The sequence below is a fragment of the Neofelis nebulosa genome, chromosome 1 (genome assembly GCF_028018385.1).
Source record: "Neofelis nebulosa isolate mNeoNeb1 chromosome 1, mNeoNeb1.pri, whole genome shotgun sequence".
NCBI classification, from domain to species: domain Eukaryota; kingdom Metazoa; phylum Chordata; class Mammalia; order Carnivora; family Felidae; genus Neofelis; species Neofelis nebulosa.
In genome coordinates, this window is record NC_080782.1 from 71,726,989 (window position 1) to 71,750,780 (window position 23,792).

At 34.8% G+C, this 23,792-nt stretch overlaps 1 protein-coding gene across 4 annotated transcripts in view; it reads left to right on the forward strand.

Annotated features, from left to right (window-relative positions):
- Nucleotides 1-23,792, forward strand: part of FBXL17 (F-box and leucine rich repeat protein 17) — a 507,842-nt gene that overhangs the window by 330,729 nt on the left and 153,321 nt on the right. For all 4 annotated transcript variants that reach the window (XM_058725404.1, XM_058725415.1, XM_058725393.1 and 1 more), the window contains one exon: nt 12,377-12,453. In XM_058725404.1, coding sequence (XP_058581387.1) covers nt 12,377-12,453 — 77 coding nt within the window. The remainder of the gene's footprint in view (nt 1-12,376; nt 12,454-23,792) is intronic.

Sequence of the window (23,792 nt, forward strand, 5' to 3'; positions counted from 1 at the left end):
AAGAGCCTCATCAGATAATCCGGGAGAATCTCCCCCTGCAAAGACCCTTTTTTCCACATAAGTTTACGTTTATAGGGGCACCTGGGTGTCTGAGTCAGTTAAACAGGGGGCTTCAGCTCAGGTCATGATCTCACGGTTTGTGGGTTAGGGCCCTCATGGGGCTCCCTACTGTCAGCACAGATCCCGCTTCAGATCCTCTGTCCCCCATCTCTCTCTGTCCCCTCCCCTCCCCCCCCCCTCAAAAATAAATAAACATTTAGGGGTGCCTGGATGGCTCAGTCGCTTAAGCCTCCGACTTCGGCTCTGGTCATGATCTCCAGGTTCGTGGGTTCAAACCCCGCGTGGGGCTCTGTGCTGACAGCTCAGAGCCTGAAGTCTACCTCTCTCTCTTTCCCTCTCCCTCACTCTTGCTGTCTCTCTCTCTGTCTGTCAAAAATGAATAAACATTTAAAAATTAAACATAAAAAAAGAACCTAAATGTAAAAAAAATGTAAAAATGTAAATGTATAAATGTAAAAAAACCTACATTTATAGGTTCCATGGAATAAGAATTGTTATCTTTGGGGGCCATTTTTCAGCCTACCACAGGTGTTTTTTTTATGTGCCAAGTTCCGTGCTAGGGCCTAAATAATATTAATTAACATTTAATTGCTTACTGTGTACCAGGTGCTGTCCTATGTGTTTTATGTTAAATTTTTTATTAAGAAAAAATTTGATTTAGCATGAACTTATTGAACCATACATTTCTTTCTTGTATATGCCAACTATTAAAGCCCCAGAGTGCTAGTTTTCTGAGAAATGTATGTTAGGAAATTCTATTCTATTCTAAATAACCCTGTCTTATTTGTGTGGAGGATGTTAAAGTTGACAAGATTGTGAATCCCCCTTGGGAAGAGGCTTGGCTTATCCATCTTTGTATCCATATAGTTAGGGACATAGTAAGGGTTAGTAAATGTTTGTTGAATAACTAAAAGCATCTTTGCAGACATTATGAAATGTAACCTTTATAAAATCCTTGGAGGCAGATATTGTAATTTCCATTTTACAGAAAAGATTTAGAGATCTTTTTGTTCATTTGGGAATGTTTTTGTTTGATTTGGGAATGTTGAATTCCATTCCCAACACTAGGACAGTGGATGCACCCATATACACACACTCACATATGATGATGACAGTCTGAGCATCTGAAACATATTTCCAGTATCTGTAACTGATTGATTTTGTATATGAAACATTAAAATTTAGCAAAATTCCGATGTAACTAAATCTATTTTATTATTATACTGTTATTAATCATGTATAATATAGTTTTAATTTTTAAATTTTTTGAATGGCCAGTTTCTCATGGGTTAAGTCCATAGTGGTATTAAGAAATGAGAGGACATTTTCTAAATGATGCAGAATATTTTGATACTTTTTTTTTTGAAACGTTAGCCTTTACCCAGAACTGCCTCTGGCCTATCTAGTCTTTTTGTAGGTTCTTTTGAACATTAGATTTTTAAAAAATCATTGATATTATGAATCTTAGAAATAATCCTACTTTCCTCTTTACTTTGGTTCCTTGAAAGCTTATTCCAAAATCTTAACCCACTTGCAGAGGCTTTTCAGCACTGAATCGTATGAATCCCTTCAGGGTGAGTATACCCCTGATATTATTTTACTATCCGTATTTCTTACCTTTCTTGCCTCAAATATTTTCTTTATAATTTTGTATGCATTTCTAGTGGAAAAAACCTGAATGTAAGTAAACAAAATAAATTCAAGTCCCCTACTAATGATGAAATAAATGAATGTATTTTTATATATTCATTATTACATATATATGTTATTTATAACAAGAATCATTACACATATGTTATATGTAATGTAGTATGTTATATATTTGTATTGTTACATGTTGTATATATTGTTTTCTTCTTTTTCCTTTTTATAATACTCTTTTCACAATCTTAACTGAAGCCACTAGTTTGACTAGTACATCCCTGAGTTTATATCACATTCTCTGACTTGCTTATACAGTTATTACTCTTTATATTTTCATTCACCTTTTTAAAAGTTTGATGCATCATTGAATTGCCATTATTTTCCCCAAAGCCCCAAATTTTGCTAAATGGCCTAAGTGTGTTTTGTTTCTGAGGACTATGTATTTACCTTTCAATAAAAGATCACAAAAAGGAATTTGTGCTCTAATTTTATTTTGTAATACAATTCTGTCATTATCAGGGAAGAACTCATGATACTCTCAGGACCCATAGAAGCACAAAACTGATCATCAGATTCCAAGCACATTTACCTGACATCCCTTTCAAACACCTGGCATTGCTCTTGCCTCTTTATTCCACTAATTACTTTTAAAAACAGTAAACTCTCTTCTCAACTCTCAATCTTGCTTTTTCTCAGAATAGCAGAATGAATTCCTTTATTTAGTTGGGTACTTGAGAGAAGTGTTTTTTTTGTTTGTTTGTTTGTTTGTTTGTTTGTTTGTTTTTTATGCAGAGCAGGAATGTTAATACTGTTACTCCATTTTGCTACATGGTTTGTTGCTTATGCAGACAGAACTGTAACTGTAATCAACAGTAGAGCATTGAGAAATATGCCAGAGATGTGCTGTTCATTTTGATATAACTTTAGAATAACATAAAGCTGAGTACTGGGTTTGGGAGTGTTGCTTGTTCTTGCTGTCAGACATGATGTTGCCTGCAAGGTACCCACTGTCTGAAACAAATGGTGAAATGATTCTTCCTTCCCCATGTTTTTGCAACTTTCTGCAAGGAGAAATTGGGCAATGCTTCCCTCCATGGTTTCTATCAGTCTTACACACTGGTTTCATTAGCTTTCCACCACTCTCCCTAGGAGCAGAAATGTGTTTCCCCTTCATAGGGAATAGACCGATGACTAGTCCAAGCAGAGCAACCTGGATTTTAGTGATTATGATATTTCAGAGTCAAGACTGCTAAAATTTGTACTAAGTGCATTTATAACAATTATGTGTTTGCTCATTTAATGATAGTATTGGTAAGGGAAAATGTATTTCTTAAGAATTACATTTATAGGGGCGTCTGGGTGGCTCAGTCAGTTAAATGTTTGACTTCAGCTCAGGTCACGATCTCGCGCTTCATGGGTTCGGGCGAGCCCCACATGGGGCTCTGTGCTGACAGCTCAGAGCCTGGAGCCTGCTTCCGGTTCTGTGTCTCACTCTCTGTCTGCCCCTCTGCCCCCTCAAAAAAATAAATAAAAACTTTTTAAAAAGTAGTTATAACAAAAGAATTATATTCAAAAATGTATACACACATGCACATATATATTATATGCTCTTCTGAATATAAATTAAATGGTTGATGATCAAGTCTTTTCATTGATGGATAGAGGTAAGAGAGAATCCTCTGGAAGTGTATTTTATAGGCAAATGAACTTTATATTAGGAATCATTGAATTGGCCAGAAATTCTTACTTAGCCAGAAAAGCTAAGTAAGATTCAATAGCCTTTCCCTGGAATTTCTGAATTTCATTCTGTTGTATTTACTTAAATATTATTTAAGAAGAAAATCTGGAGGACTTTGTTTCTATATCCTTCAGATAGATAAAAATTAACTGAAACCAGCCATTATTCTTCTGTTGGGATTTACAAAATATAAACTGCATACTTTTCATAAGAGAATTCTTGGTCAATGCCCCTTATTGTCATTTGTAGAAATATGTGGGCTGTTTTCTTTCTTTCTTTCTTTCTTTCTTTCTTTCTTTCTTTCTTTCTTTCTTTCTTTCTTTCTTTCTTTCTTTCTTTTTTTTTTTTGAAAAAGAAATGTAATTATTATTTCTTTTTTAAAGTGAAAAAGTTATCTCTTTGTGTAACTACAATGTAGCAGAACAATTAAGCATGACCCAATGCTTCCTTTTCCCATAAGTGTTAGAGCAAAGATTATTTTACCTCTGACATGAACATTAATATGTAATGATATGGGAGAAAACAAGAATAAAGCAGTGGCAGTTTCAGAGCTTTGGAATAGGTTTTTATGAATTCAGCAGCAATGATCCTTAAGCCTCAAAGGGTTCAGAGTTCAGTCTAGCCAAGTATTAGTAAAGTCAAATGTATGTAATGTCTCTGCCTTCATCAAGTCTGTGTGAGCTTTCTGTTTTCTTCTTTGTGGATGAATATCGAGGTTGTTTTGTTCCCAGTGCCCTCCCTTTTCCAGCTCCTTAATCTAGAACTCACTCCTTTCCCTTTCTTTTTTCAGAACCTGACAAGAGGCCTTCACTATGCTTTTCTCCCAATTGCAGAATTAATTATTTTTGTGTAATCACTACTGAAAATCACCTGTAAAAATTCTTTTGTTGGCTTTTGCTAAAGCCAGAAATTTTCCAAGCTTAAAAATTTAATGACAAAGTACAGGCTTCCTGAGTATGAATACTTGAAGCGTAGGGGAAACATTTGGAATGGAGAACGTTGACCTCCTTTCTTTGTGTTTTATTACAGCTATCTAATTATAAGCTTTCAAAGAAATCAAATTAGGTGCCCTCTTCATTGCATTTTAAAATAAATAATCTATTTTTTTCTTATCACTAAAACCATTTCTCAAGCAAAATTTTGAATTATACATTTGGATGTTTAGAATCACTGTTAGCCAGAGTGAAACCATTCTTTTGACTTTTATAAACTGTCTTTACCTACTGTGTTTTATAGTCTTCTGAGAATTTGGCTTATCCAAAAAGAGATTTTGTGCCTTCCCAAGTGAGAAGGAAACCTTTTGTCAGCATCTTGTCTGAGTTAACTCCTTGGCTACGCAGGTCATGGGAGGTCTATGTTGAACATCAGTCTTTGGCTCTATCACAGAACTAGTATTGAAGCACAGGCCAGCTCCCAGAGTACAGAGGTTAAAGAGGCAATTAGTCACTACAAAGCCGACTTGTGGTGTCTTCTGGTAAGGAAGTACTTAACTCCTTCCTGAATGATGCCTGAAATCTCATCTTCTGGGTGCTTTTATATTCCAGTAAAATAATTCAGTCTTAGCCATTTTAAATCAAAGGTGAGCACGAAGTATATGATGTCCGTTAGATTGAGACTTTCTTATCTACTTACAGCAGTTAGGGTAAATGGGGTAGGAATAGGCAGGGAGATTATTATCAATTATATGTGGAATAGTCCACCTCAGTTTCATTTTGGTTGTTTGGAAGCCTAAAAATCTCTTCTAGATTTAACATTAAAGTTTTTCTTTATTATTGGTGGTGGTAGTGGGGCGTGGTGTGGAGCTTGCCAGAATCTTGCATCACTTTTTTTCAGAAGGGGAGTGGCTTCTGATGAATTACTATTCACTAAAATGGACCATAGCTTTATATGTTTTTATATTCCTGGGTCTTTTTTTAAGGGCCTGGGCTTTTGCTTCCACACAATAAATTTTTGTAACATGTAGAATAATAAAATCTTCTCTATTGTCCTTTTTCTAAAAATATGCCAGAAAACCATAGAAGTAGCACCAGTCTTAACAGTATCAACATTGTGCAGTGCCGTATTCCCCCAGAGATGTTGGTAATAAATTGATGGAACCCCAAAAAGTTTAAAGGAAGAGGAGGTTTTTTAACTTCTCCTGTTTCAAAGTAACTACATTTTCCCCCATTGAGGAATGAATACACTGCTGAATTAGAAAGTCTTGCCTTTACATTTCTTCCTCCTTTCTTTCTAGGATTTCCTTTAGTCCTGAAATATAACTGTTTTCAATGATATGATTTTTTTTTTGCTCCTAGGTGGGAACATTATTATTAACAATAACAAAAATAAACAACAGTTGATTTATCAAGGTTATAAGTATTATGTCCATCATTTTATAATAATGTGGCTTTCCGATTATATCTTTTAATGTTTCTAACACATAGTTTGCACTCAATAAAGCATGGTTGAAATAAATAAATAAATAAATAAATAAATAAATGCGTTGGATCTTTTTTCTGTTTCTTGCATATTTTGAGGAATGCTCAGACTAAGTGAGCTCAAGTTGTTAAATAATGATTTAGTGTAGTTGTGGTAAAAGGATGGGACAATGGCTAAAATTAAAAACAAGACTTTGGATAAATGTATCTGAAATATTAAAGCCAAATCCATGTTTGTCACAAATTAGTTGGTTTAAGCTCCCTTTGGGGAAACCTTTAACCATCTTGTTTCTTAGTAGCTTAAAGAAGATGTACATTTTTAAAATAGTACAGGCTTCATTCTATCCAAAAAACATTTTTAAAATACTCTGAGAAACATCCAAATTATATTAAAACATATTTTACTATATAAATGAAGAAGCAAAATATTTCAGTTAGAGCTGATTTGTAATGGTCATTCCTAAATATATTGGAAAATATTATTTTGTTGTTGTGTACTCCTTTTTCAGCACTGACTCCTACTAGCTTTCCAGTTGGGAAGCCTACCTAATGTTAGAAATGCTTACGGAAAGGGTGGTCCAGAAGGATCAGTAATGACAACATCTGCTCTTCCTCCTCAAAGGTGTCTAAAGGTGCAAACCCCTAGGACTTAGGTTTCAATAACATTTCAATTTACAGGTCACTTATTGTAGTAGGTACTTACTGTAATAAGTCTACTTACTGTACTACTTATTGTAGTAAGTCTCTCTTTCACTATCCATGTGACAAAATGGGCATCAGTTCTCTACTGTTTTAAGTAGCAAATGCCTAAATTAACCTTAGGTCCACTAATCAGATATTGGCTTTCCAGAGAATAACATTTCGTATCTGAGAACTTAATGAGTGTCCCACAATAACTATTGTTAACTGGTGGAGCTGGTGACATTTTGCATGTCACTGCTAGTCTTTGCCCCTGTGATATATTAAGAACATGCTCTGAGCAAATGCTTTTAGCATTTTCATTGCAAGTCAACCTTTAAAAAAAATATCTTATGGTGAACATGTCTACTATGAGAATATCTTCGGAAGTTTACATGAGAAAATAGACTTGCATATTTTTTGGTATCATGTTGTAAATGGAATAGACTAGAAGAATGTTTACACAAAAGTGTATCATAAAATACAAAGCACACTCAGCATATCATTTTGATGCTGTTGTGTCTTTCATTTGTCATTATGTGTAGTTGTTTAAGTTAAATACAACAATAACTACTGCATACCATTTCTGTGAGGTTAAGGTGTCCTATTACTAGAAAAAGTAATAAATGGAATGTTTATAGATGAAATTATAGTGACATGTAATAAGGAGAAATGTACTATTAATAGATTATTGGGTCGATTCGTCTTGCACATGTTTACCTGTAAATGTGTCTTTTTTTTGTAAATAGAAATCGTTTATATAGGGCATTTTCTGAAAGCAAGATACACCTGTAAATCATGCCAATTCATTTGCTGCACTGGGATTGGATTATTCTTCAGTAAAACTCAATTGGAGGATTTAGAAAAATCAATCAAATATCATTATTCTTTCCATAAGATGCCAAATTGTGTTTTGGTGACCTCTGCTATCATTTAAATGACCTGAAGTCAGGATGAGCTTTTGTAGCACAGAATTGGAGTAAGTTTGCTCTGTTGTTGCTCTCCTTAGATCTTGTAAATCCTTTTTATTCCTTTTTCATTTGTATGTGTCTGTGAGTTGCAGCTTCTTATGCTTTTATAAGCTATATAGCATAAGGTGGCTTATTGGCTTGCTCAGTTTCAAGAAATGATGAAAATGAAGTTCTATTCCTTAAACCCCCCAATAGATCACTTTTACAATGTGTTTGCATTTCAGGAGTTTTAAAGTTTGATCTCCATGTTTATTCAACCTTAAACATACCTAGCTCCCCATTGTACTTATTTGCCAATTACTTTACAGCACTTTTCATACTTTTTGTTTTAAATCTGTGGGGTTGTTTTTGTCTTGTTGCATTTTTTCCTCTCCTTGAAGTTATATCTATTATTCAAATATAAAAGTGACTTAGGAAAGAACATCCTAAAGTTTATTTAGAAATTCACCAAGCCACATACTAATGCATCTCTAATGGGGACATTTCTTTCCACACCTCTAAGGTGATTGAGCCTGTCCTTTAAAGTGAGATTTGCAAACCAGTGTCTGGCAGCTCCAATTAGCTTCTTTTGGGTTTGAAGCACATCACAAACAGTAACAAGGTCTCCTAGGACACTCCTCTTGCAAGCAATGTAGTCATATTTCCTCATTAGTTCTTTTCAATTGTCACTAATGCCATGTTCTAGCTTTTGAGTAGGAGACAAAAAACATAAAAATTTGGTATGTATGTAGAATGGGCCATTGTTTTCCATAATTCAAGGCTCTTTTGAATTCCTTTGATAGTTTTGAAGCTTACACAGCTTAATTCATTAACCTTTACCCTTCACATAAATCAGGTGATTAGGAATCTATTGCTAAGGAGACAGATTTTCCCTCCACTGAAACTAAGTAAATGCTTTTTCTTCTGAAAAAAAAAAAAATCCTCTATAGCTGACAAAAGTAACCTTTTTGTTGCTTTTCGAATTTCATCAGATGTTTCAGGTGCATTTAAAACATTATCAAAAGCAAGTGAGCATAACATTGCATTATTATAAGTAATAATTCTGGATGCTTTGGATACTTTGGAGCAGGTTTTCTGTCACATTTTGGAATTCTAAAAGAGTATATATGTATATATGTATGTATACACACACACATATGTACTCAACAGCTGTTACTCAATTTACAGTGGTTGCAAATTTTAAATTTTTTTTCAGAACCCTGCCAAAGCATAAAAGAAGAAAATAATTTGAGGGGAGGCAATTCAGAAGAAACTAAAATATATTGATCCTAGAACATTTGATTTGGATAAATTGTTCCTATAGGCCCTCATGTTTATAGAGAATGATAATACAGGCTTTCAAAGGAGCTAGGTGGTTCTGTGGGTCCATGTACGTGAGAATAGGGTATATTTTGCCAGATTTTTTATTTCTTCTTGTTAAGATATGTCTCACTTTATTTCTCAGAATTTAGGGAAAAGTTTAGCAGACTTGTGTTGGATATTTTTTTTAATTTGATAATCTGAAGTTTTCCTTTATGCCATTTTCTCATTATTAATTTCTCCTTAATAATCTTATAGATTGTTTCTTTCCCTAAGGATATAGTTATTTTTCCAAGTTATGTAATTCTTTATGTTGTCATGCATTAAGTGAGAAAGCTTTGAATGTACTGACCCATAGAGAATGTCAGTCATATGATATTCTGAGGTTTGTCTTTAGGGATGGTGGGGACAAGCGTGGGGTGAAGAATGGGTAAAAATTGAATTCTAGATTCTGAGTTTAGGGACTCATGGCTTGTCCCTCAGGACAAAACTATAATTTATCACTGAAATTAATGGATATCCTCCTATGCATTATCTGTGAATAGGAGAGGGGATGGAGAAACAAAGGTTTTAAATGTGGTCCTTGTTTCTCACGCTCTCCTTAAAGATTATCACTTTACAAACATTTCTTTTTTATTGCTACCATTTAAAAACTGACCCTTAAAAAATTATATAAGTACCTGTAGTCAAAAGTTTCAATAACTGCTACGCTTTACCACCTTGTTTGTTGCCTGCATAGTGCTATACAGTGAACTGGGAAATGCTGTAATGTTAATACACTAAAGGTCAGACTAGAGCCAAGACTCGAAACAGAGAATTATTTAGAGTAAATGTGGTCCACAGACTATAGTGTTATGTTCACATACTTCCTGTAAATACATACTGTAATGGACTCTAAAAGTTTCAGGAGGAAAGGACAATCACCATGCAGGTGTCTGTCTCATCATGACCTGCTGTCACTGCAGGCTGCCTAGGAAACTAGACCTGGACTAATCCCTGGATTTCAGGCACTAGCCAGTTGATGTGGGGTTCCATTTCCATCAATTTGCGGTAACAAGACAATACAAACCGTTTCCACTTTCAACTCTCAAAACAACAGGTATTTTAGCTACTTATTTGAAACACTCAATTTTGCATAATATCGTGTTAAGAGTTTCAGCCTACATTCACAGAACTTGGGGTTCCTTGCTTCAAATATCACACCTTGGAATGATGTGATATTTACATTAAAAAAATTAAGTTTTGCCACACATCTTCCAAGGAATGTTTTTTTTTTTTTTCTCTCCATGAATTTTTATTCAAGGAGTACCTCTGTGTTGTGCGTAACTTCTAGTACACTGGCTGTGATTACAGGGTAATTAAAAGTGTTTGGAAAACCTCATGCAGCTGAACTTTTAAAAACAGCAAAAATCCTAGGTGATACTTTGTAAAAGCAAAGTGCTTTTCTCTTATATTTCTTTTCTCCTTTTCTGTCTAAAAGATATTTACTGCTTCCTTCTTAATCATGTGTTATCTCTTGGCTGTCGCCTCTTGAATAAGCTAAATTTACTTGCCATATCTATTCATGATAACTTTCCTCTGACACGCAGTGGGGAAACCTGATGCTCATGGCCTTTCATCAGTTTTTCAAGAGTTTTCATCCAGTGATTGATTATCTTATTTTATATGAATACTGGTTCTTGTTGCCTATGAAATAGCATTTGATCTGGCTTATACAGTGAAATCAATTTGTGTTATTTGCTCTTTGTAGTTTGCTCTGTGTGTCTTTAATGTTCCTATGTGCTTGTGGCATATCTTATAAAGAATCAAGTGACAGGAACACAGATAGGATATTGCATCTGGTTAGAGTTTTTTCACAATCAAATGTAAAATCAGGCATTTTGGGCTATTTGGAAAGAGCATGAGAATAAAATAAATGACACAAACATTATTTCTGTACTAATTTATTTTATTTTGTAGTAGTCATACAGAATACTGCATTTGTTAAACTTTTTTGGTAGGTGTTAGAGGAGGACGATGAAATGTACCTTTGGCATGAGAGAAGGTAGTCATTTCTTTTAATTTTAGGGTTTTGTAATTATCTAGGGTCTTTATTTTTATCCTTCGCGTGTGAAAATTCATAAAGTTGTAAATAAAACATAGTTGTTGCCTGTAATGTTTCATCTCCTTTTGCCCTTCCTTTTTTATGAGTTTATTCAAATATTACATTAAAGCCAAATGACATGGAATTAGATTTAAAATTTTCCCTTCATAATAAGCTCTATCAATGGTAATTGCATTGTATTGCTGTTTTAAGTTTTCTGTTGTAGCCATGGAATAACTTCTCTGTTTTTGTCATAAATCGTTTTTTTAAAAAAAGCCAAAAACAATGTTTATTCATTTATTCTGAGGAACTTTGAAATGTTTATCATTTCATTAAAACAATATTCTATAAAAATATCTTAAAGGAAAAAGTATGTCTTCTTTATAACCAATTTAACCTTCAGTAATGAATTATGTGAAGTAAAATCATATAAATTTTTCTGACATTTTATGAAGATTCCTACAAATAAGCCAGACAGCAAATAAAATATCTGCAAGGCAGAGATGGATACTCAGTAATTTTTTGATGGATTATACACACAGGTATCAAATTACTTGATCCTTACTTCCTAGAAAAGGTTAATGACTCTTTTTGCTTTTACCCTTTTACTTAACTGTTATTTATAAAGATTAAAACAGGGACTACATTGAAGGATGCATATTCCTACATTTCAATATGACTGTACAGGTTTTTCTGATATTATGGGAGACTGAGCCACAAAACGGATGGCGTTGTTAATCATTATTTTTAAAGTTCATTCAGTTCTTTACCACATGTTCCACTATAGCTATTAGAGCTGAGTGCACCATTCAAAAACCTTTTAACTTAAATGAAACCAGGGAAGACTTTAAATCTTACATATCTTTATATTACATATCTATCTATATTATTATATCTATGCAATAATTCATTTAAAATATTAAGAATTAAACATTTTAAAGTAATAGATTTTAAGGTTCTTATGTGTTCAGATTTTTCTTTCATCTATAATTAATGTTATAGATTTTTAAAATATTTCTGATTTTTGTGGAATAAAGCACACAAAAATGTATATTTTAGTGTTATCAAACTCCATCATTAATAATTGAACCAAGAGCCCATCCACCTATATTCTAGTTTCATTATAATTGTTATATATCATTTTATTATGTAAATGACATGTTCTTTATATAGCCTGTGTTTACTAATCTGTTACTAAATGTGACATTACTTTTACAGAACCGTCTCTTTTTCATCACTTTGGTTTTAAAATATACACTAGTCATAAATGTATTTAATTAAAGTCATTTAGGTATTACTACACTTGAGTTTAAAGCAGAGAATATAACACTTTTTCCTGACACACTTGAAAGAAGTTTGTTGAGAGAAGAGAGCTGTGGCATTCATCAAATGCTGACCTCTTCCTGTTACAGTCATGGCCAAACTCTTGCTAATTTAACTTGAAACGCATTAGTGTAACTCACCACTTTTTATGTGTGTGTTTCAGGTGTGTGGAGGTCATTGCAAAGGAAGGACAAAACCTGAAAGAGCTGTATTTGGTGTCCTGTAAAATCACAGATTATGGTATGTAATGAGTCCTTGTCCTATTCTTTTTTCTAGAATTAAAAAGTTACAAAATCTTTGAAACTTTTTAAAAGAAATCAAGAGCTACTATCTCATAGAGACTGCTCATCTTATGATGTCTGATGATACCAAAGTAAATTAAGAAATCATGAGACGAAGGCCCAGAATAAAATGAACATGCAGTGTCAATTTTTCACCACATGCAATCACACACTGTGTGCATATGCACACATACACACTCACACTGGATTAAAAAGTATGTCTAAAAAAGCTGTCCAGTGAAAGTAAGCACCAGCATAATTTAATATTTGATATAATAAGTATAACTAAAAAGTTATTACTTGAGTTAATATGCTTAATTTAATGTCATGTCAAATACATTCCCTGCTGACACCCCAAATGGCATGCTACTTAATGCTTTAAATTTCTTAAAGCATTGGAAACTTCCACACGTAGATATGTAAAAAGTAAAGGGTATACATTTGGATGCAAGATTTTAAATTACCTTAATTTTCAATAGCTTTCTAAAGTGGAGAAGAGCAAGTTGTTTTAGAAAAAAATGAAAAGTACAAAATCATCTCATTGGAGTAATAAAAGAGTAACCTAGCCTTTTCTTTTTTTTTCACATTTATATATTTTTTCTTATTAATTTGTATATTTAGTCTAAATATAGAGTTTTAAGCAGAATTTTGGCATTATGGGAGACTGAAATGGTTTTCTTTCCTCTTTTCTGATTTTTTTAATTTGTTCATTTAAATTTGAGAATATGCTTTCTACCTTGAGGGAAACTAATAATTCATCAAGTTTTTTTATTGTTAACTCTGACATATGCTAGTAAATGACTCCAATCCTAGGATGTCATGCTGACCATCTGTCCTGGGTTGGAGAGTTGTATTTTATCGGCTACTAAATTCAGCCTTTAGAAAAATTCTATGCAGCTATAATAAAAAATAACATAAAACAAGATTTGTCTTAAAATAATGCTAATTTCTTTTCAGAGTTTGTTTTTTATAATGGTAAATGAGCCTTATGTTGATTTATTCATAATGTTTTTGGGTTGTTGGTTTTTGTTTTGTTTTGTTTTTCTTACTTATACCAGGCAAAAGGAGTGTTTTGATAGGTTTTTCTTTTCTTATAGTTTGTTTTCTGGTTTGGCATATTAGATTGCCCCTTAGATACAGTAATTCTAAAACCTTCAATATCTCCCTATTGTCTAGGCCTTAGAGAGTTCTCTCTGTCCAACCCAGGGCATATACTCAATACCTATGGACTTGTTAATCAGCTAATATATTCATTCATTCCTAACTCTAATTTTATATATTTCTCTTCTTTACTTATTCAGTGCCAATGTCAGATTGCTAATTGCCACTAGAGCTATGGATTAAATTCCTTAGAATGAACTCTTCAAGGGTCCTACAGTGGAAAATATTGCTAAAATGACACTCTGTCCCAGCACCTAAGTTAGCAAGTGCAAAGAAATGATTCAGAAGATACAGAGAGGAGAAAAATCTTTGGACTTGAGACTTGATCAAGTTCAAGCTTTGTTCTTTATCTGTTCTTTGGCCATAGAGAAGTTCCTTCACATCTCTGAGGCTCAGTGTCCTCATTTTTAAAAATGGGGAATCCATGTCTGATTCATATTTATGTACCTGGTACCAGGTCTAATGATTAGCACTGAAAAATGTTGCTTTCCTATATAGGAGGTGGAGAGAGAAAAATTTTTATACAAAATTTTTCTACCCTTTTTCCTTTCCTGGGTTTTGGAAGAGGTTTTTATTGTTAACGTTGCTGTTGTCTGTTGTTATTATTTATTGCTATTGTTTATTGAAATTATCATGTTTTGGTGTTTAGAAATTTTAGAATTCTTTTCTTCCAGTGAGGTGAAAACTATGTTAAAACCTTGCCAATATGATTTACATTTATTCATATCTCTGAATTATTTAAGTCAGTGGATTTCTACACATTAGGATCACCTGGGGAATTTCTAAAGCATATTGATTCCTGAGTCTTATTCAAGAGTAATTAAATCGGAATTTCTGTGAGGTGGGGCCCAGGCAAAGGTTTTATAAAACCTTCCTAAATGATGTTATATCAGCCAAAGTTGAGAACAACTGATCCAGTCCATCTGAAAGCACCAGAGATGGACATTTAGGGGACTTCCTTGCCATGTTGATGAGAAATCTGTCACAATATTTCCAGTATCTTAGTTCTTTCAGCGTTAAGCTCTCTGTCTCACCTCATCTCTCTTCCATCTTTCCTGAGGTTTTAGGTATTCAAAGGGTTCATGGTGAAAGTCAGTGTTCATCTATTGATTCTGTTCTTCAAAATGTTGGGGCACAATTGAGGAGGAGGGGTAAAGGTCGATAGTTTATGCGATTGTACTATAATTGCTATTTGATTATGAAATTAAAACAAATCATTGAAAGTTCAGATCCGTTCATCTCTTTTTCCCTGGTAACATGCTGATAACACATGCATAATTTTTGTCAGAAAGACAGCAAAAGGATTATCCTTTGTTAACCAGAGAAACAGTGTGTTATTGGAGGTAAGTGCTCTGCTGGGGGAGGCTGGCTGTGATCCCTTGCTCTGTGTTAATTATAAATTTTAGGATGGAAAAAGAGATGCCTATTTTCTTCTTTAGCTGGATAAGTAGAGATATATTCCGTAGAACTTTTAGATTATTAAGGCTACTTAAAATTGTGAAATTAGATGCATACCTGATACTGGGGGAGTTTCATCCTTTAAGAGACTCCTCCATAATTCTGCTTCCTATTGCTTTACTCATATTCGAGCTAGTTAGTCTCATCCTCATCTCCTCCCTCTGTGATGCTGTGTTTGTACATGCTTTCATTATAGTATCCCAAGATTTTTGAAGTTTTTTGCAGAATGCATTGATTCAGAAACAGCAGCCCGCCTGGCGTGTCATTTGTAATTTTTGTCAAGATTCTCACAGATGTTGAATGCGGTATTATAGTACTTAGCAACACCTGGCCAGGCTGTTATGAAGTTATGTTCATTTTAATTGATGCATGATATAGTCATCATGAAGAAAACTATCATTCTAATAGGCTTCTTATTCCCATATTGAACATAGATCTTTATGGTAAAGGATGGCAATTATAAACAAATCAATAATTCAGGCACAGCTAAATGGAAAATATAGTCTTGGGAAATTGCTCCCTGAAGAGAAATCTAATATCGTCACTCTTCTTTCCCTGAACAAATACATGTTATGTAGGCAGTATCGTGGGGGAAAAATCCCTCAAACTTAGGAGTCAGAGAGTTAGGTTAGAATCCAGCTTTGCTTCTACTTTTCTTTATGACCTTGAGCAAGTTACTTAACCTCCTAGTTTTGTCATCTATTAAGCACATAATAAAATGTACCATAAAAGGTAGCGAATATGAATATAAAACATCTGCGTTGTACCTAGTGGCATAAGTGGGTATTCATTAATTAGCAGTTCTTAAAATAATAGAATCATCTCTTTCTCTGAAGAAGAATCGGCTCTCCTCCTCCTCCTCTTCCTCCAAGTGTGGCTTTCCTGTCTGTGGGAATCATGATCTAGAAGTTTGACCTGTACTTGCCTCATTGACTTACATACCTAAGCTATGTCAACCACATTCTTATTAGTAGGGAATAAAGGGAAAGATGCAGCAGAAAGTTTAAAATCTTTCGTTTGCCTCCCTAGTTTTTTCCTCATCGCTTCTTCATTTTTGTTTGGATAATTTTCTCCTGGCTCCCCTTATGCTTTTCTTTTGTTCCTATAAGAATTTGTCAGCTGATAGTTTTTAACCTACTTTCTGCTTACCTTCAAACGCTTTTCTGTTCAAAGTTCTCCTCTGGAAAATTGTATCCCTGGGGTTAAAAGGAATACGAGGTGTAGAAAGTCATGTGTATCCTTCAAGCCTGTGGGCATCAGAGCCAGTCTGTCTTGGACTGCATGGCACAGAGCATGTGGTGGGATGAATGGGATGGATGAATAAAGCACTTACCTCCCCTAGCGTTTCCATAGTGAGTTTTACCAGTGTGGCCCTATGTCAGGGAGCAGTTGTAAAAAGGGCCCTGTTTTCTTTCTGGGTTGTTATCACATTTCCTTTGACCTTAGCACTCCTAAGGGCCCTAGAAATACACTCTAGAGGATATCTTTTTGCTTTCCCTCTCAAGTTGTCAAATAACCTTTAATTAAAGAGGACTGTAAACACTTAACTCTGACATCAATATTTGGGGCCTACAAGGTCACTGACAACCCACAGGGTCATTCTGTGCTGTTCCACAGGCTCCTCTGTCTCTCCCACAGGCCCTGGGGCTACTCTTTCAGCACAGTCTTTGGTTACCCCTTCTTCTGCTTGCCATTGGTCTTCTGCCTGATTTGGGACTTTTAAACCTAACCTCAAGGCTTGCCACAAAAGCTTTTGGATTGCTCTGAGCTAAAGGTCTCCCAAGTGAAGGAGGTCACTATTCCCATGGTGATCATTTCAGATGTCATTTCAGTTGGCCTGCTGCACAGAAGACGTGATACATATTCATTCTGCCAGCAGATTGATTCAGCACCTACTATGTGATGTGTTCCATGCTACGTGCAAGACACATATAGTTTCTGTATTCCTGGAGATTTCTTTTTTTTTTTTTTTTTTTTTTAAATTTTTAACGTTTATTTATTTTTGAGACAGAGCATGAACGGGGGAGGGGCAGAGAGAGAGGGAGACGCAGAATCCGAAACAGGCTCCAGGCTCCGAGCCATCAGCCCAGAGCCTGACGCGGGGCTCGAACTCACGGACCGCGAGATCGTGACCTGGCTGAAGTCGGACGCTCAACCGACTGCGCCACCCAGGCGCCCCAATTCCTGGAGATTTCATTCTGATGGGATTGAGAGGACAGGACTAACTTGCTCATTTAAAAAAAAGAAAAAAAAAAAAAAGTAATGCATCTTCTTCCAGACAGGAAGAATGGCAGGGAGTGGCCTGCTGACATTAATCTGTGCTTTGGTGTAATCCACGCCTCACCCCAGCCTTGTTGAACTTTGAACATTATTGAAAGATTTATAGGTTGTGCATTCCCTACCTCTTCTTGAGATACCAGATCTCTTCAGCTGTTTGTTAACTCAAATTGGGATCCTGGATGCATTATCAAAACAAGTATGCACGCTGAAGAGACAAAAAGAAACCCTGACAAGTATTCTGGATTACACTCGTATCAAGAGGGCTTCATCTTTTCTTGTCAAACCAACACTGATAAAGTATTCAAGAAAAAGTCTCATACCAAAAATAATTTTGCTCTTTTTATATTACTTTATTTTTCATATTATTAGGTATGCATTACATACAATGATATTCCATTTAAAATTAAATCTCTGGTTTTTCCTTTTACATTTTGTTTCATTTTCAAATTGTATTTCAAAGTGTTCCAAGATTGTTGGGTAAGATTCAGCTCCCTTTGTCAGCAGGAATAACTCTAATAGTTGTAAAGTGACAGAGAAGAACTTTAGAAAATACATTTGCAAGTCAAAAAGAATGTCTTATTGTTTACTGTTGATTATTCATGCTTTCTTTCCATTCTATCATTTAAATATAGATAGCTTTTATTGTTTCTAACAAAATAGTACTAAATTGCTGAATCTTCTATTGTTGCAAATTTCCCTTGTTTATGTGTCCATCTTGAAAGTTACTTCTTTTCACTTCTAATTCTCTATTTCTATTCCTGAAGTTCCTCACTGCTAGATTGATATACCTACTGTTGTACTTAGCAAATATTATATTCATTTTTTTCTTCTCAGTAATTGTCGTAATTTCTCACCAAACATTTGATATTTAATTGCAATTTTTTCTGAATGTTTTTCTTTACTCAACAGCAAAGAAATTGTTGACTTTCTTCCCTATTTCCTAGGTCATCCTAAGACTGCATCTACATAACCTTGAAGTAAAAGGCTGAGCAGTAACAATGCTTATCACTCTGCCTTGACATAACAGACTACAGAATCTCAAATCTATTGAGAAGGACTAAAGCTAATGCTCCCATAATGCTTCAAGCTAATGCTCCCATAACCAATTCACAGGCCAGCTTTAGCTTCATTAATATAAGAAGTTGTTTTTTTTTTAAATTAAGAAACCTTTAACTTACATTAGCAAGACAAATGGACCAATTTCTATTTGCTTGCTCCTAAACTTTCTTATACCTCCAGATGCATGTATGTTATTGCTCTAAATTAATTAGTTTTTTTATAAATAAATACTAAATTTCTATATTTAACTGAATCATTAACTAAAATATTCACTTTCCAACTTTCCTCAATTACTTCTAACATTTCTAAAATTTAGCATTTAATTTTAATTTTAATTAGCTGTTTTTAACATTAATCTTATAAAGGAGGCCTATTATAGATAAAGAAATTTGTCCCAAATCACACACTTTTGAGAGTATGCATTCTAAGCATTTGTTTTCCGTGTAGTATGCTGTATTATTATTGAATTTTTATTATTATCAGTGATAACTAGATCTAAAGGGGACTACAATGAACACCAAGATAATTGCAATAATACTATGTTTCCAGTATCCTACATGAGAAACAATTTCCTAGTGTTTAAACCTTCTTGAAAATAGATGCCTTGAATAGTAGTGAGTTCTCTATTACAAGAATTATTCAAGCTGAGGGGCACCTGGCTGGCTCAGTCAGTGGAGCATGCTACTCTTGATCTTGGGGTTGTGGTTTGGAGCCCCACATTGACTGTAAAGATCACTTTTAAAATTTTTTAAAAAAAGAGTTATTCAAGCTGAGATAATCTCTTTAGGAGAATGTGGAAAGATGGAAGCATTGAGTAAGGAATTGACCTATATGATGTTTAAATTCCTTCTAATCCTGCGATTTATTCTGGACTGGTTTTATGTTTTGTTTCATTCCGCAGATGTTTACTGTATAACTGCTGGCTGGGTGCCGTGGAGGATAGGAGTTGGATAGGAAGTTTACTCTTTAACATTGAGAAGGAAGATAGAAACAGTGAAAAGTTTTTTAACAGATTAAACAATATGATGAGGTCAAAGAAAAAAAATAGACCCTACGAGATACAGGGTTTTGAGGGGCCGATCATCAGGGATTGAAATCACTGGAGAAGCGTCTGTAATGGAAGAGGCATGGGAGGACAGAGATGAGAAGGAAGGGCATTTGAGGTAGTACAGCCCTAGGAAAGGCTCAGAGCAAGAACAGGTGTCTGAATGGATGAGTTTGTATGCGTTGGTTAATCTAAAGAAAGAACAGAAATCATCCAAAGTGATTACGTGCACACACGGGCAAATTTTGAAGAAACCTTATGAAAATATTCTAGTTGAAAATTCAGGGTAAGTTCCAACTTTCATCTCAACTTTTCCTGTCTTATTCACCATTCCCATGGTAACAACTTCACTTAACATGTATAAAAGGAAACACTACTTTGGGTTCTAACTACTAATCAAGTATCCAGTTCAATTGAAAGAAATCTAATGTAAACTTTCATGACAATAATCATAATGATAGAATAGTTAACATTTTTTGGGTGTTTTCTGTAGGCATTATTTAACCCCCTTAATGCCCCACTTTAGATAGTACTGTTAATATTCAGGCCTACAGATGTGGAAACTGAGGCCTAGAAAGGCTCAGGTTCACATAGTTTGTTAAGTAGTGGCATGATAAGGATTTAATAGTAAGTCAGTCTCTTGTATAATCACTCATAGGTCAGTGATGTGCTTAAAAGTATTTATTACTAAGAAAGCTTTGCTAGATTTTCCCAGTTGTTCCAGAGCTTAAGAAATGTGACTGAATTGCACGCCACCATGTTTGTCCATCTGTGGACAAACACTGTCACAAAGCTACCCTGTAAGATCTAATTATATAGTTACAGAACTTAATAGGTTTAATGTGCTTATTCACCATAAGTTTGTTAATGCCAGCACCAAATATCAGTTGCATGCTGTGATTAAACATTCCCTAGCCAGAAGATGGAGACTCTCATTGATGTTCAATGTGTAATCATGTATTCAACAAATATTTTCTTAATAATTTCAACACTATATATAATTCTTCATAAGTAAAAAATTTTTCTTACATCTCTTACCTAAATTATTCCCCAGAATTGGCACTTGGGTGTCTCAGTCAGTTAAGCATCTGACTTCAGCCCAGCTCATCATCTCATAGTTCATGAGTTCAAGCCCTGCGTGGGGCTCCTGCTGTCAGCACAGAGCCTGCTTTGGATCCTTTGTGTCCTTTCTCTCTCTCTGCCCCTCCCCTGCTCCCTCTCTCTCTCCCTCTCTCTCGTTCTCTCAAAATAAGTAAACACTAAAAAAATTTTAATTTTCCCCCAAATTTATGAAGGAAGCAGAAATATTATTGCTCTTTTTTAGTAGAGGAGAAAGTTGAGCCCAGACAGGTTTTAATTAATTAGCAAATCTGGAACTAAAATCTCCTACTTCAAATCATTTACTGGATTATGTGCAGATAACTCCTCAAATGTCTCTGTTTTTCATATACAAATGATTTTTTTCATTGAAACGGTCTTTAAAAGCAATTTTAGCCAATACTAAATAACATAATTTCATAGCAACTTTTTAAAAGTACAGTTATTTCTAGAGATAAGCAGTCATACCGTTCTCAAAAACATAAGCAGTTGTGCTCCTCTTTAAGTTCATCTCCCTTGAACCTGAGCCCAGAGGTTCCTGGGGCCTCAGTGTCATCACCTGTCTCGGGTGCCCCTTCCTTTCCTTCCCTTAGGAGAGCCTCTTCCAAGAATGTTCTCAGAAAAGTCAGAATGGACTCTCTCTTCGGTGTGGCTTTGCACTCTACCTCCTCTATGCCCTTTAATTTTAGAGCTCCCCATTTTCTGAGATATGAAAAGGAGGAGTAGAAAGGGAGAAAAAAAAATGAGACCTGCATCTCTTCCTTCTAAAGCATCAAACCACATCTCCTCCACTTGCAAGCATTCTCTAGGGTTTCACCCTCTCTTTGAAATGATTTTACTCTCCCCAGCTGATGTTTGACTAAATCTTTTTTCATTATTTGCTGACTAATTACCTACTTAAGATACTTGGCATCTGATTTATTTTAAAACAAAACAAAAACACTTATTATGTTTCCCCTTAGAAAGTGGTAGCACTTACAATAAAATATAAATTGAACATTAAAATAATTGATTTTACTGCATGTCTGTCACTAGTTAGGCTCACATCATTATGTCCACTAACACTGATAGGATTGAGCTTTACAGACTTTATAGAAGGTCTTTCTCTTTTCTTTTTTTAGCAGCGCTTCCTTATAGTAATAACAACTTTCCATGATCAACTTTTTGGTCTACCTGCGTTCAATTTATATAGGAAAGAAAAGACTAATACATGACTTTTTCTCTTTATTTACTAGCTTTCCTCTCTTTATATTTCCATCATCCTCCAAAGGTGCCAGTGAAGAGTTGTTGTTGTTGTTGTTGTTGTTGTTGAATTATCATTATAAACTCAGCAATCCCTTACAGTCAGTTTGTCCTATCTTTGGTAATGGAAGCTTCTTCAAGTTGGTTCCTATGTGCCTTTGATATAGACTGATTACGTCAGATACAACAGGCTTTGTGCATTTCATATTAGAGACGTGGCATCAGCTGCTTTTCTAAAGAGCTCTGGTTCTTTGAGTGAATTAGGCTCTTTTTTTAATTTAGAAAATTTCATCTTTTAAAGTCTGTTGTGCTCTGAATCTTATGTCACCATATAAGACTATTATTGTTTTCTTTTGTTCCTCCAGCTTAAAACTTATTCTGTATTTCATCACAAGTCCAACCTTCCCATTACAACTCAGCAATTCAGCCCCTGAGTTTTAAAGCATCCTCATTTAGAGATTCCCAACACACTAGAAATTTCTAGTTCCTTCTATCCAACACTCTCTTCATCTTACCTGCATGTTCTGCTTTTGGAGAAGTTAGAGGTGGGAATTAGAAGGGAGAAGTAATTTTACATTTTAGCTACTCCAGCTTTTTGGAGTTTCCTTCTGATTTTGTTTATGATTTGTTTGCTGCATTTGTTTTAAGTTAAGTGTAAAATTAGACCTCTTGGATCCATTTGGAAGTAAGTAGAAAATTGTTCAAACTGTATGGTCTTCTATAATCTCATTCAGGGCCTTCATACTTTCTTGTCTTACCGTGAAAAATACGTTTTGCATTTAAAATGCTTGTTGGACTCTCACTAAATTGATTTTATCACTTACCAGAATAACCAGGAGTTGAGGCTGCTGTGGTTCAACTTCTCCTTCGGTGTATAGGTAAGAAATACGTCTGTCAGTGACCTGCTCAGGAGTAGAAAACTGATGAATTTCCTTGCTACAGAATGGTCACCATTCTTCTTGGGGTAGCAGATGCCAATCTTCCCATGCTCATCAAATCCCACATGTTGCTTTTATTATCTATGGAATAAGGGGTTAGTGGTGCTTCTGTCTCCTATCTTTGGGAGTAAGAGAACCAAAGAGATTCTCTTGATGATTGATTTCACCTTAGATAGTTACTAAATGGAACTTTCTCCTGAGGCAAAAAGGTAGTTTTGTTAATTTCCTAATTTGGTAAATCCAGTGTACTTTTAAATATTAAAGTGTTCATTTTAGCGCTTATCCTAAAACATTTCCTTGGGTTTATAAGACTCAGTCACCTAAAATTTATCTGTCAAATATGTTCCTTTTCTTGGGTTTATCTGCATGACATTAAATAAATAGTTTGAACTTTTCAACTTTTCAAACAATTGTGTGGAGTTGACGTGGCTGATCCAGCCTGTGTGTGTCTGTGTGCAATGTGTGCTGAGTACCTGAAAGCGACTTGTCTTTTATTACGAATGACTGAATGTGGGCAGAGAAAAGGAGATTTTAAAAATTGGAAATAAGAAGTAAACAAAAGAAAATTCTGTCTGTCTTCAGTGAGTTAGGGTAGGTTTCTATTTGTTATATAATGTAGCCTTTCAAAATGAACGACCTTCATAGTGATAGAATGTACAACTTGCTTACCATGATACTTTTATGTGGTACATCATTCTTAGAAGAAAAAATGAGTAGAAACTAGCTGAGTACTGTCTGATGATTGAATGATGACTTTTAATCATCTCTCTCTCTTTCTTAGATGAAATTTCCCACTTTTTCCCTTCCTACTATCTCTTTCTTCACATTTATGTCTAGGAGCTTCTCCAAGAAAGCAGTTTTGCTTTGAAGATACTGTATTTCCTCTCAGAAAGGATTCTTCTGTTCTTTTAGATTTAAAATCACAATAATACCCTGGTAGGCTCCATCCCCTTCCCTGCCCTCTGTCTATCTGAGAATCTCTCTGAAGTCAGCCTTGGAAAGTCAGATTTGGAGATT